The 14,545-nt window shown below is 48.8% G+C and overlaps 1 protein-coding gene across 1 annotated transcript in view; it reads left to right on the top strand.

Moving 5' to 3' along the window:
• Nucleotides 1–10,043, top strand: part of Lmntd1 (lamin tail domain containing 1) — a 58,378-nt gene extending 48,335 nt beyond the window's left edge. Inside the window, exons 9-13 of the mRNA XM_051173365.1 lie at nt 508–728; nt 1,383–1,555; nt 2,856–2,909; nt 6,322–6,506; nt 9,861–10,043. Of these exons, the coding sequence (XP_051029322.1) occupies nt 508–728; nt 1,383–1,555; nt 2,856–2,909; nt 6,322–6,506; nt 9,861–10,043 (816 nt within the window). The remainder of the gene's footprint in view (nt 1–507; nt 729–1,382; nt 1,556–2,855; nt 2,910–6,321; nt 6,507–9,860) is intronic.
• Nucleotides 10,044–14,545: the final 4,502 nt, after the last annotated feature.

Below are 14,545 nucleotides of genomic sequence, written 5' to 3'. Positions count from 1 at the left end.
TGTCTTCACAGCGGGAGCTCTGGGAAGGGCTGTTTAAAGAAACCACAGTAGAATTTGCAGGTGACCCAGAAGTATCTCTGTTGGTTTACACCCAAAGAAGACGCACAGCATAAGTGTAGAGACCTGTCGCACGACACATGGAATAAGTACTGAAAGGGCACTGTATTAGGGTTTTCTAAAGTAAATTTCACTAGCTCTTGCCACAGATTGTGTGTGTGTGTTCTATAGTTGATATTGGAAACTTAAAAATAATAAAATTTTATTTTAGAAATTAATTCAAGGGCGTAAAAGTTCACACCTTTAATCCCAGCAAGCTGGAGGCTGGAGCAGGAGGATTACCATGACTTGTAGAATAGCTGGGCAACATAGCAAGTGTGCCAGGACAACCTGGGCCGCAGAGTAAGAGCCAAACAAAATCAGGGACATGAGCTAAATAATAGTGCAGTAGGCCTATGGCAGTAAACTCCGGCAATATTTTATATCGAGAACCCTCTTCGTTTCTGTTAGGCTATTGCCTGGTACACCCCAATCCACTGGAAGCAAGCGTGGGAGAAGTTAGAGACTGATATTGAATTTGAGAGGTGTTCAGTAGTGATTCCAACACTGAAAGGCCATATGTTCAGGTGGACGACATCGACGTCTTCCATAAATAAGGAAAAGCAGGAGCCAACCAAGAAAGAGCCCTCCCAGCAGTGTCAGATACAGCCCGTCTGCCCTGCCCTTGTGAGGTAAACCATGCTTCATTTTCTCTATCCATGGAGTCCGTTCCCGCCAGTGAGCCAGCGTGTGGGAAGGCCTGGGAGCAGATGTGTGCCCATCAATCAATCAATCAATCAATGGGCTGTGGCTCCAGTACAAAACGCAGGAGAGCAGGCGTCTACCCACAGGCCTTGGAGGGTGCCATGAGGCCCCGGACCCCTTCACTTTTCCTTGCATTGCTTGCTGTGTGAGGCAAAGCAACTGTAGAGAGGAGGGAAGGTGGAAACAGAAGCGTGCCTAAAAATGTTATCCTCAAGCTAGCTGAGGACAGAGCAAATGCTTGTGACATAGTAAATGCTCTGCCTGCAAGACCAGAAAAGACATGCTATTTGGTTTTTTTTTTTTTTTTTTTTTGTTTTGTTTTTTTTATTGTTATCGTTTAATTTTATTTTGTGTGTGTGGGTGTTTTGCCTGCATGCATGCAGTACCCACAGAGGCCAGAAGAGGGCGTCTGGGAGCTGGAGTTACAGGTGGCTAAAGGCCACCATGTGGGGTCCTGTGGAAGAGCAGCCAGTGCTCGCTCTTGGTTTTTTAAATAGGCTTTCTCACGAATTGCACTTCCAATACCGACGCTACTGCATAAAACACCTTTAGATTTCACATTGGTCTTTCTCTTGTTACAGAAGAAAGGAAATCTCTCCAACCGTTTTACCCAATAGGAGTCCTTGGTGCCGCAGTCCCCACACCCCTCCACATCCCTACTGCTCTCTCATTGAATCACGTGACTCAGACATTCCTGAAAGCAGGTTGGGTATGCAGCTGAAATCTCAGCCAGCCAAGCCGCAACCAGCCCCAGGTAAGCCAAAAGCATACATGGTTCCAGCACAGAGGAGGCAGAGGGTGTGTGTGTGTGTGTGTGTGTGTGTGTGTGTGTGTGTGTGTGTGTGTGTGTGTTTCTGGGGAGATGGCTTAGTGAGTAAATGCTTGCCATGTAGACATGGGGTTGCTCTCCATAATCAAACACTGGCAAAACCTAGTAATTCTCAATTGTCAGATATGCCTAAGGAGCTTTCCCTGTTGACCTAGAATGCTCTGCCTGGTTGTTTTATGTTGGTCTTTTGAGATTAAGTCTCACTCTGTCACCCGGGCAGGCCTGGAATTACTATGTAGCCAGCTCAGCCTTGAACTCTGGTCCGAGGGGGTCTCACCTCTGCCCTGTGCTGAGATTGAAGCACGCATCGCCACACCAGCCCACACTTGGAACATTTGCTTTCTTATTTTTCACTTGTCAGCTATAGCGTGCGCTCTCATCTGTGACGTAGAAGTATTCTGTGCTCAGTGCCATTCAATTCGCCACTTCTCAGTTAGATACGCCGGTTCCCGTGTAAACATGTATGCACAGTATGTCCTTCAGCCCCACTCCAGTACATACTCATCCCTCCTGGGTTCAAGGTTCATGCACACATTTAACAAACATCAAATTTGACCAACCACGTAATAAGACACTCAGAAATAAAATACTAACAGTGTACATTATCATTATGGCTTAAAGAGGCAGTGTGGTGCCACACGGGACATTCACACCGCATATGGTATTTTACACGCACTGCACACGTGGTCAAAGTGTGGCTACACAGAAGGAAGGTGTGGGTTCCTCTTCTGTCCACGCGTTTCCCTGTGCGTGAGTGTAGAAACCACTAGCAGCATAGTATTATATAATAAATCCTCTGCTTTAAAAATGTTAATTCAGGAGGCCGATCAGGCAAGTTACGAGTTCAAAGCCTGACTGCACCACACAGCTAGTGGGAGCAACTTGGTGTGATCGCCATAAGCACATAAAAGTAAACAGTGGACTGGAGATGCGGCTCAGTGCTGAGCACATAAGCTCATCAGCTTACTGCTTGTACACACACGCCTTCCATAGTTAGATTCTTCTCTCGGTTTTTATTACATTTTATGTATGTCTCCTTTTCAACTACTCACTGTTAACTTGGACTTCACAGTACTTCCTTCAAGTCCCCATTAAACACTGACTTCAAACCACAGATCTCTTCGAATTAAAGGAAACCCCAATACCGTTAACAAATGCTAACCCTTTTCTGTGAAAAGGTGACCCTTGGAACATCGACCTGAACTCCTGCCCTTTTTATATTTAGAGACCAAGAAGAAGAAATCAAAGTCAGAAGAAAATAGAAAACAACTCAGTCAAAGTAAGTAACTGTTGTAAACTTGCTTTCTCCATATGAAAATGACACTTCAAATAATTGTAAAAAATGTTTGAGGGTCTCGCTTTATGACCAAAGCTGGCCTCAAACTTATGTTAATCCTCTTGCCTCAGCCTCCTAATGTAATAAGGTGTTTGGAATACCTCAGAAAATTGATGACTCTTTTTTTCCTCTCTTTGTTTTTTGTTGTTGTTGTTTTGGTTTTGGGAGTTTTGGGGGGGTTGTTTGTTTTTGTTTTTTTAAGATAGGATCTGGCAACATAGCTCTGGCTGGCCTGGAACTTGCTGTGTAGAATATGCTGGCCTCCAAGTCACAAAGATCCACCTGCCTCCGCCTCCTGAGTGGTGAGATTAAAGTTGTGCACACCAATGCCTGGCAACACAACTGTCTTCTCTAATTTTCCAACAGACATTTCTGTCGCTTTCAGATCCATCAGGTTTTTGCCTTCTTGTTAAACAACACACTTTCTGGGAATGAGAAATAATTTGCCTCAGAAATCTAGAGTCAGAACTCTACATACATATAAACCAACAGGATTCATTCTGTGTGAGCAATGCACCATTAGTTGTATACCAGAAACTCCTCTAGCGTAAGAACCTGTGGGGCTCCGTACTGGGACATTTTAATGATACTGAGGGGCATTGGGGTGGTGTCAAGGACAATGGCGGCCCCATCGGCTCCGGTGGTGAATCTCCGTCTAGAGTTAGTGGAGCTGTTTGGGAAGGATTAGGAGCTGTGACTCTGTTGGAGGCGGTGTGTCACTAGCTTAGAAGTTCCTACAGCCCACGCCAGACCCAGCTAGCTCTGCCTCACGGTTTTCTCGAGCTGACCCAGTGCTGGCTGCCCACCGTGCTCCCCGCTGTGACTGGCATGGATTCTAACCCTGTGGCGCTGTAAACCCAAATAAACACTTCTTTTGTAAACTGTCGTGGTTGTGGTTTCTGATCACAGCAACAGAACAGCATCCAAGCCGGGCGGTTTCCGTGGTTTTGCGGGGTTTCCCCGAAGGCACCCCATGTCTTTCTGCAGCTCGCGTCTACACACATTGAGTCTCCTGCTTCTGTGCTGTGCACCGTCCCTTGACTTGAGAGCAGAAACACGGCACCCTGGCCCCAGCCTGTGAGTGCTCAGGTCTGTGTGTCAGACCTGGCAGTCTGCCGTCCCCTGCAGTCCCTGCATGTGTCCCAGAGACCGGGACTCCTGTCTGCCCTGGGGTCTGCTTCCGCCACACTTGCCTTAGTCCTGAGTTCTGTAGTTGAAATGCAAAGCCTGGGGTCTGAGATGCCCAGATCTCACATCCAGTGTTACTGACTGGATAGGAACAGTTGCCGATTATTGAGAGAAACATGAGCAAGTTCAAGTTGTGCCCCAGGGCCTTGGCCAATAGCGTTCCCACATGACAAGGGTGCATTGCTGGCAAAGCTGCCTTCACCCAGCCCTTGGCTCAACCATGTGGGGCCGTTGAGTGATCTGGCAGAGATTCAGAGACCCTGAGGAGACTCTTATCTTTCAGTCTGACCATCAGACTATGGAAACATTGGACCCCAGAGAGATGAGAGTCTCCTAGGAATCTCACTAAGGAGAAGGGAGAGGCAGCAGCCAGGGCAATCTTACCTCTGGGAAAGATACTTGAGGAAGCTCTGACAAATTGTGAGACCCCTCCCCCGTGAGACTGGGTCCCAGGTGGGCGGGCGGGCGGGACCACATCTCTCTCGACCAGGGCTGCTTAGATACGCATATGCCCGGCCCTCCCTTGAAACTGGCCTCACTTTGTGATCCTGAAGGACTCTGAGGGATGTCACTGCATCTCTTCCCGTTGTGGTCACATTGAACAGCCCTCCTTCCTCTGATCCCCACTGTTAATCTGGCTTTTTATTTCTGGCTATTGAGTATGGGTGGCTGGGCCTGACTCGGGGCACCGGGCTGTGCCTCCGCCTTGATAACAGGGCTGAGGGATATATAGGCGGGCGTGTCGCAGAATGCTGCAGAAACTGCTTGTCACAAGCCAGAGAAGTATGTGATGGTCATTTTTCAAAGACAAGTCTTTGCCTGAGACACAGGAGTGATCCTGTGCCAAGGGAGGTGGGCTCCGGAGGGAGACTGAGAGCTGAGTGTTGTGCAGTCATGGGGACAGCCTGGGGACAGCCTGGGGACAGCCTGGGGACAGCCTGGGGACAGCCTGGGGACAGCCTGGGGACAGCCTGGGGACAGCCTGGGGACAGCCTGGGGACAGCCTGGGGACAGCCTGGGGACAGCCTGGGGACAGCCTGGGGACAGCCTGGGGACAGCCTCGGAGCACTGCTCACAAAGGATAATTAATTTAATTGTCAACAGCTGTTCCTGGGTCTGTGCCTCTAAATGAGGAGGTAGACACTGACAGCTGCCCGGCTCTGCCCCCGCGGGCTGAGACGCTCTGCGAAGATTCTGGTCGGGGTCTGGAGACAGGAGGGCTTCTTTGGGAAAATGGAAAATGTGACCAAAACCGTTTCTCCTCTCTTCGCTGTAGGAAGAGTGGAGGGACGACTTGTTCCTGACTTTGTTAGTGAATCATTTGAGGGGAGCAGCATCTGATATTTAGCCCACTCTGTCAAAAAGGAACCAGAGACAACCCAAACGAGACACACAGTGGGCCAGCCTAAGTGCACACTGATTGCCCGTCAGGTTGTCTTGACTCTTACTATCAATGCTTTTTTTTTTTTTTTTTTCTCATCGGGGCAACATGACAGTCTTGAAACTTTAAGAATAACCATCTAGACAGCTGAAAATGTAATTACTAGGAATTGTCTAATCAACCCTGATGGAGCCAGTGAGCCTACTGACTTGGGGGTCAGCAAACAGCCCCATCTGGTCGGTCACAGCACCCACACACATACGCTGAAGGCAGCGACTTTACAGCCTGGAACTCAAAGCAAGGGATGAGTGGTTGAGTCTTAGTCATCTCCATTTCATCCTGATCTTTATTCTGAGCTGCTGTCTAAACAGACTCAGCGTCAGTAGCTAGCCATTGTCCATCACCATGGAGAGGAACGTAACTACAAAGCATTGTGTGTCATGGTCCAGCATCACCCAGGGTCTGAGCTAAGTCTGTGGCTCCGGTTTCCACCAGGGACTGCGTGGATACCCAGGGTCTGGACTGTTACCTGAGGCCACGTCAGTGTCCACAGGTAGTGTGTTGTTGCCACCAGGACCATACTGACCTGGGTAGCCTATGTTGCCACCAGGACCATGGTAATGTCTAGGCCCAAGCTACTGCTGAGGGCCATGTCTGGGTCCATGGTCCTGCATCTGTGGTCTGTGATGATGTCCATGGCCTGTGTTGCTATAGGAGGTCATAGTAACCATTGGTGTTAAAATCCAAGAGGGCCACGCTGAACCAGCCCTGCCCCTCACTGGATAGCTGGCCCTATCCCCAACTGTATCAAAAGAGTTGGCCACGCCCCCTCACCATGGGCGTGGGAGAGCTGGTTCTGCCCATTACCTGAGGGAGTGGTTCAGAGGCCTGGACCAGCCAGCTCAGCTGCCACCCAGACCCTCATCCTGGGCCTAGAGTCGTCCCACCCTAGTGACCGGTCCTTTGGAATGGTAACCACAGGCCCCGTGACTCAGCCAACAGCAGGGTATCCAAGAGGAGTTTGGGCTGTGTTCTAGTGATGATGGTGTGCCAGGGGCCTTGAACAAGACCGATGACTCACGCAGTGGACATCTTGTGAGTGGAGCAGAGTGACACACCACAGCACCCAGTGCCACCAGTATTATTGAAGAGGTGTTGGAAAGACAGAGGAGCCAGGTGGTCTTTTGTTTGGGTTTTGATGTTGTTTTTAACTGATTTGGGGGGGTTGTGCTGGGGGGGGATGATGCATGGGTGGGGGAGGATATGGAGGGACTAGGATATGAGCAGGATTGGAATCAATAATCATTATATACAGAAAGAACAGTGTGTTTGTGTATGTGATGAATGCGTGTGTGTGTATGTGTAATGCATGTGAGTGTGTGTTGTGATGAATGTAGGTGTGTGTGTATGTGTGTGTGATGGATGCATGTGTGTGTGTGTGATGGATGCATGTGAATGTATGTGTGTGAGAGATGAATGCATGTGAGTGTGTATAATGCATGTGAATGTGTGTGTATGTCTCTGTGATAAATGCATGTGAAGGTGTGTGTGTGATGAATGCATGTGAATACAGGTGTATCCATGTGAAGCTAGAAGTCTAACATCTTCAATAACACCCCTTATTTATTTTTTTATTTACTTATTTATTTTTTGCAAGTGATTTCCAAAAGATGTAAGAAATTACAGAAACAGCTGGATACCTGAATAGTCACCCAAAGTCTCTCTGCAATGTTGGGGCTATAGGCCTAGACTATCTGTCAGACCATTTGGGAATTTGATTTTAAAATAGGATCCATGTTCAACTGCAAAGAAGGGTACAATTCCCTGAGTGTTTTGTTTTGTTTTTGTTTGATTTTCATTTTATTTTGCATTCCATCATTTTTTAAATTGTGGTTAGCTTTTATGTCCATTTATTTGTCACTTATTGAACTAACATGATTTATCATTTGTCATTTTGCTACAAGTAAATGTTTTGAGGAAATAACAGTATAAAAAGCAAGTTGCTTTAGAAAAATTCAGAGATTATTTTCTGGATACACAGTGAGAAATATACTTAAATGTCTTGAAATTTTAAAAAAATGATTTGAGAATCTAATAATATTATAATGCTAGTTCTGGTGGGATAGCCATTTTGTAAATACTGTTTTTGTTCTGTTTTGTTTTGAAATCCAGTAAGAGTCATTTAAATTTAGATTTAATTTTATTACCATGTTCAAAGTCCTTATAAAATGAATTCCAGTCTAATCACCAGCTAATGGCATCTCCCAACCCATACTCCTTACAACCAGCCCTCAAAGGGACTGCACTTAACATCAAATTACCCAGATACACCTTGCCCTAATCCTCTAGGGGGATGCTACATATGGGTGTGAAAATGGATTCTATTCATATGTCTGTGACGTGGAGGTGTGTGTGTGTCTGTATGTGCACGTGTGTGCGTGTGTGTGCATGCGTGAGTGTGTGTGTGTGCGCGCGTGCGTGTGTTTGCGTGTGTGTGGCCCCTAGGTAGGGAACATTCCTCAGATGACCTCTACCTTATTTTGGCAGCAGGGCCTTGCAGTCAAATCCAGAGCTCACTGGTTCAGCTAGTCTGGCCTACTGGCTGCTCAGGAAAAGCGTCCACCCCCACCCAACCCTTCGCCTTAGCCACATGCCACACGTGGACTCTCGATGACAGGATGATGGCTGCCCGGTTTTTGTTTTTCCTGGGTAGTCTCATGTGTTATTTGAAAGCCGCTCCTTCTGTCCTCCCTGTCTCCACAGCACATGTATGAAGCTCTTCTTTGCAGGTCTGGGAGGGTCCAGTCCCAGCACTGGCGTGCTCCATCCTCCCTTCCCCATTTGTTTCCTTTGGCAGACACTGGACTGAACCTGGCTGTACTCAGCCTTAGTGGTGGCAGTAGCTGACATTAGCAGCCACATCCTAAATGCGCCTGGCAAATGGCTTCGCCACCATCCTGATGGACTGTCACACTGGGCGCTCATAGTTTAGCCTAGCTCATCTACAGGGACACGAGACCGTGTGTTGCAGCTGTAGCTTTTAAAGGCCTCCCTCCCTCGCCTGAGTCGTAAATGTCTCTGCACACCTGCTATGGTTTTAATGATTGAGAGCTGAGCGCTCAAAGCCTCCATATCTGAGCCCAGGGGACCTGTAACCAAAAGAATATAATCAGATCCTTGACAGCATCTCTCAGGCGCCTCTGGAGGCACACGGACTCCCTTCTAGTTAGCGTTCTAACGGCGACAGTGACTCGGCTGCACTGATCCCGTCCGTCCTTGGGACGTGAGGAGAGGGGCTCGGCCTTGGCAGCTTACTCCCATATCAGTGTCCCTGCTGATAAATGCAGAGCAAAGGAGGTGGCTGATGACAGCCGAGGTGACAGAAGGTGGTTTTAACCTTCAGAGTCTCCATTCAAATGGCGCTGGATGTAAAGGGCTCAGTGTCGTTGACTAAAGGGGCGGAAGCATTTAAGAACTGTACTCTCTGTCTTCATTGTTAGCTTCACCAAGGAGGCTGTCACCCCAGCCCAACACCATTCCCCTGCCGTGGTTTGCTTTGGTTGGGCTTTCAAGAGGGTTTTTCTGTGCTGCCCTGGGACTCGCTCTGTACACCAGGCTGGCCTCAGACTCGTAGAGATCCCCCTGCCTCTGCCTCCCAAGTGCTGGGAGACCTGGGCCACCATGCCCAGGAAACCAGCACTGAACTCTTAAGGCAAATGCCCTCATTGTCCAGGTAATAGCAAACGAGATTGTCTGTGTGTTGGACACAGGACTGTATTCAGCTTACAGAGTGAATGGGGAGGGGGATGGATGGGTCTTTGAGTGGGTAGAGCGCTTGCAGAGGACCTGGGTACAGTTCCCAGCACCCACGTGGCAGCTCACAGCTGTCTGTAGCTCCAGTTCCAGGGCATCAGACACCTTCTGCCTCCACAGGCACCCCCTGTACAGGCACACATACATACATGCAGGCAAACACCCTGTATGTGTATGTATGTATGTACATGGAGTATATTTGTTATCTGTGCACTCTGCTCGTCTACTAGAGTTTGCAGCGATGGTGGCTGCCACCACCTCACAGTAGTGTTGTGGCCTTAGATCAGTAGATGCGTCCATAGAGGGACAAAGATAAAAACACAACAGATTTACTGAAGAAAGGTTATTCGTGGAAGTTACCCTTCCACACTGGCTACAGATGTATTTGTTTTCTTCGCTTTATCGCGTGCATCCTTTGTGGTTTCTTACGAGCATTTGAAAAGCCGAGGACCACTCCAGGTGAGGGCAAAGACTGACGGTAAAATCTGTACGCCCATCGCGGTGTTTACCAGCCTGGCGCAGCAGCTCCGATGCATGCCGTCACCCTGATTGTGTGGCCGTGGGCTGATGTGCGGAGGGCAGCTTCCATCCCTGCACAAGTGTGTTTGCACGTGTTGGAGGCCCAAGGAAACATGGAGAATCTGCAAAGTGTGGGTTCTGCAGGGGCCCGTGCAGGCTCAGACCTGTGTGTCTGAATAAGAAGCCACAGCTCTGCTTCCACTGAGAGGACAGGGCCAGCAATCCTGCTGCCTTCCCCCAGGGTCAGTGTTGCTGAAGAGCAGCTTCCTCTCCCACCCTGCCCCTCCCCTTGTCCCGGCCAGGGTGCCTTCTGTGAGCACCCATAAAGCAGCCACTCCACTGGCAAGGTTACCTTGTCATCAGAGGACAGTTTTACAGAGCCCCACCCCACCCCCCATTCCCTTCCCTTGAGGACTGGGGACAGGCCAGTGCTTTCTGGCAAAAAGCCAGTCATGGCTCTCCAGGTCTGGGCTGAGAAAAGCGGCTACTCCTGAAGCCAGCTCTGCCAGTTGCCCAGCGTCTGGGAAAGCTTCCCTCTGCCAGCAGCCTCAGTGTGTGTCCTCTGGTGGTGGTGGCTTCTTGCCACCCTCTCCTGGGCCAGGGTCATCCCAAACTCAATTGAAGTTAATTAGATGTGCCTAAAAGTAGGGATTTTCTGAGGAAATGAACTTAAAACTACTGTGAATTTCTTTTAAACTTTATGTTTGTCATTTAGATTTCAGCAGGGTTTCTATTTCATATCCCTAAACACGGCCCTTCACACGAAGCAGCGCTGTGTCTGTCGGTACTCCTTACTCTCCCTCCCCATATATTTGAGAGACGGAAAAGGAAGGGAGGGAGGACGACCCTAGCAGTGAACCCAGCGCCCTCGCTGAGCTTGCGGTCACTGGGGAAGCCGTTTCCCTTGTCTAGCGCTGGGCACCTCTCACTCTGCAACCTGGAGGTGAGCTAGATTTACAGACCCGAGCTTATCAGGGTAAGAAGGAAGGGAGGGAGACCCAGCCCAGAAGTGCCTGCCTGTATAACACACACACTCACACACTCACACACATGCTACACACACTCACATACATACACACATGCTATACACACATGCTACACACACATGCTACACACACTCACATACACACATACACACAATCACACACATGCTACACACACATACACACATACACACACTCAATCACACACATGCTACACACACACACTCACACGCTACACTCACACACACATACATACACACATACTCACACACACTCACACACACATGCTACACACACTCACATACATACACACATACACATACTCACACACATGCTACACACACATACATACACACTCACACACAATGCTACACACACACTCACACATACATACACACATACACACTCACATGCTACACATACTCACATACACACGCTACACACACTCACACACACACATATACACATACACACACTCACACTCACATACACACATACTCACACTCACATACATGCTACACACACTCACATGCTACACACGCACATACATACACACATACACACACATTCACACACACATGCTACACACACTCACATACACACACACACACACACACACACACACACACACACACTGCTGTCCTCAAGTGAGGGGCTGTAGCTCTATCAGAGCCAAGGAGCAGGCTTGATTCCTGCGTTTTACCCTGACCTCTTAGAAGAACCAAGTCTACACTCCCGAGTTTCCAAGGATTAGCTAGTACTTGAGGTGTCAGTACTGCCTTCCTCCTCATCCTCTTCCTCCTCATCCTCTTCCTCCTCCCTTCTCTCCCTCCTCCCCTTCTTCCTCCCTCCCCCCCCTTCTTTGCCTGGGTCTCACTATGTAGCCCGGGATAAACTGGCCTGATACCCTGCCAGGTAGCTCCGTCTGGCCTTGCCCTTGGGATCCTCCTGCCTCTGTCTGTTGGGTCTGGGATTCGGGAGAGAATCCCCGTGCTAATTAAAACACTTTTGTGCTATCCTTTCGTCCCCTCTCAGACCCTTAAGTGCTGTTATTTATTTATTTATTTAGATCACTGCATCATCTCCCATTCCTCGCTCCAAACCCTCCCATGTACTCCAACTCTCTTCCAGATTCATGGTGGCTGCTTTTTTAAATTGCTGTTACATAAATGCATGCCGACAGCCTGCTTGTGTGGTCTGTGTAATGTTACTGTGTGTGTGTTTTCAGGGCTGATGGCGCGGGACATCCAGGGCAGCGCTCTTCCCTGGGGAAGACCTTCTGCCCTCCCAACACTCCTTAGTGCCAGCAGTTCTTTGTTTAAGGCTGAAGCCTCTCGAGCTTCCCCTGTCCCCATCAGCCTCCTGTTGCTGCCATCCCTGTTCAGGCCGTGTTTAGGCAGCCATGGTGGTGAGACTCCACGGTTTTAACTTCTGGCATTTCTAAGAGACATAATCAAACGGCAAACTTCCTGTTCCTGTCTCTCACGATCTTTGCACTCTCTCCACTGTGGCCCCTGATCCTTGGGTTGGGAGTTGTATCGCTGATATGTTATACCTGTTGGGCCTGGGTACAACACAATCTCTTGTTCTGTGCATTTGATCAGTTGTGGTTCTCTGCATTGGTCTTCATCTGTTGTAAAGATAAATTTCCTTGGCAAGGGTGAGAACCAACTTGTAGCTGAACATTTGGAGGCTTTCACTTAATTTTTTTTTTAATGTATTCTAGTGGAATTGCTCTAGAGGCAACATCACAAGCTTCCTTCCTTAGACAGAGGCGGGGCCTGGGCCAGCCCTGGCATTGAATGGCCACCTCTTGTCCTCCCTGGTGAGGTTCATAGTCCCTGCCTAGGGTTAGGAAAATGGAAAAATAAATGACATTCAACTTTGGGCAGGTGAGATCAGCATCACTTTATCAGACAGATCCACACCTTGGAGAGAAGGATGTATCAGACTTCTACAGGGCCCACTGGAGTATTAGACTCAGGAACAATGGCGACCGTGGAGACCGTGGATGTGATGATGGGCAGGAGCTAGCTCTGGTCCCCTCAATGAGGAGGTCTGCCGGAGCTGGGGACTGAACCTCTGAGCAGGGGTGGGGGTGGGGAGGGAATGTTCCGCTGGACAGTCCGAGGCATCCCCCAGCGTTACCAGCTGTCGAGGCAGAACTTAGGCGTGGCATTGAGAAGGAGAGTCTAGCAGATGGCTTCTGGCACACAGCTAGATGTCAGTAAGAGGTAAGGAACTGAGAGGCACAGTCTGTCACACAAGCCTCGATGCTCTTCTTCCAAGCCAGAAATAGACTGTGGCATCAAAAGCCTTCCATACCAGCAAAGCTGTTCCCAAGCTTCCAAATGCACAACCGTTAGCCCACAGTGCCACGACCGTTAGTCCATGGTGCCATGTTTCTTTTGCAAGATTCTGCAGGCGTTAATTCATCTTCTGCTAAGCCAGCACAATAATTCGGAGGAAAATACATCTTTAGGATCTTACAACACGCCTCTGTGGGAAGCATGTGAGCGATGAGGCCCACGTCAGTCTGCCGTCATGACCAGCTGCCACAGTGAACATGAGAATCTGCAGGGAGTTCATCCATACCGGCCTTAATTTATTTTTCCAGCTTGGGGACATATTATTATTCTCCATGTATTAAAATTTCACCAATAAATGGGAAATTTAAATTCTTAAGATCGTAGTAGCTGATGTCTCCAGACTTCCTAAGGAGAGATGAGGAGGAGAGGCTACAGTATGTCGGTGGACATGGGAGAGTAAGGGAGGGGACATTTGTCTCTGGCATATTCAACTGTAGTGAGATAATCCACCCTGCCCGAACCTGTTGCACTGACCACACTCTTCGGGGGAAGCTAGGTCTGGGGTCTCGGACCCCAGCTCGCTGTCTTTCTTCCTGGCCGGGTTGCTGATAGCATGCAGGTGGTGTCCTTGGAGCAGGAACCCATGGCGATCATCTGTTTCAGGTGTGATTTCTCCCAGAATAAACATCATTCAACCTATACTGTGTCCCAGTGCATCTTATTTCCCATGCGATATTCAACACATCATGTGACTGTTTTAATCTTCACAATGATTTAAGAAGGATTATTTTTCTATTCTGCAGATGAAAAAGTTGGCCCAAGAGTATCTGGTAACCACTACATGAAAACAGCCAGTTAACCAGGCCCAAAATGCGAGGGGTTGCCCTGCCCACCCACGCTCCTGCCCGCCTGCGGTCACTTCCTGCTGATTATTGTGTGTCTGTTCGTCCTGCTGGCACCAGACTCGTCTCTTCAGCATTCCAACACAGATGGAAGATGAGCAGCTGCCAGGAACCTTCTCGTCCTTCAGCACCAGATCAGTATGGCAGAGGCCTCCAGCTTCAGAAACTCATCAGTGTGCAGACAGCCATCATCATGGGACTACCCAGCCTCTGTCAGGTAAGCCAACCTAGGGAATTCTCACAAATGTAAGTGTGTGTGTGGTTTTTCTTTTTATTCACAGAATGCGCATGCATTCACCTGGCCCTGTTCCTCTAGAATGCTTTCTGGCCTAACAGAGAAAGCCCCGAGGCCACAGAGGTCTTATTCCCAGGTTAAAGGAATATCCATAGCATCAGGTGTCTACATTTCCAACACCTGTCTGTCTTTCCAGGTCAAGTTCACCTGTCACCACGCTGTTACCACACAGCAAGAAAGGGGGCAAGT

This window comes from Phodopus roborovskii, unplaced genomic scaffold (genome assembly GCF_943737965.1).
Source record: "Phodopus roborovskii unplaced genomic scaffold, PHOROB, whole genome shotgun sequence".
In the NCBI taxonomy this organism is placed as follows: Eukaryota; Metazoa; Chordata; class Mammalia; order Rodentia; family Cricetidae; genus Phodopus; species Phodopus roborovskii.
Note: the sequence above shows the minus strand (reverse complement) of the source record. Positions and strands in the feature narration are given on the sequence as shown.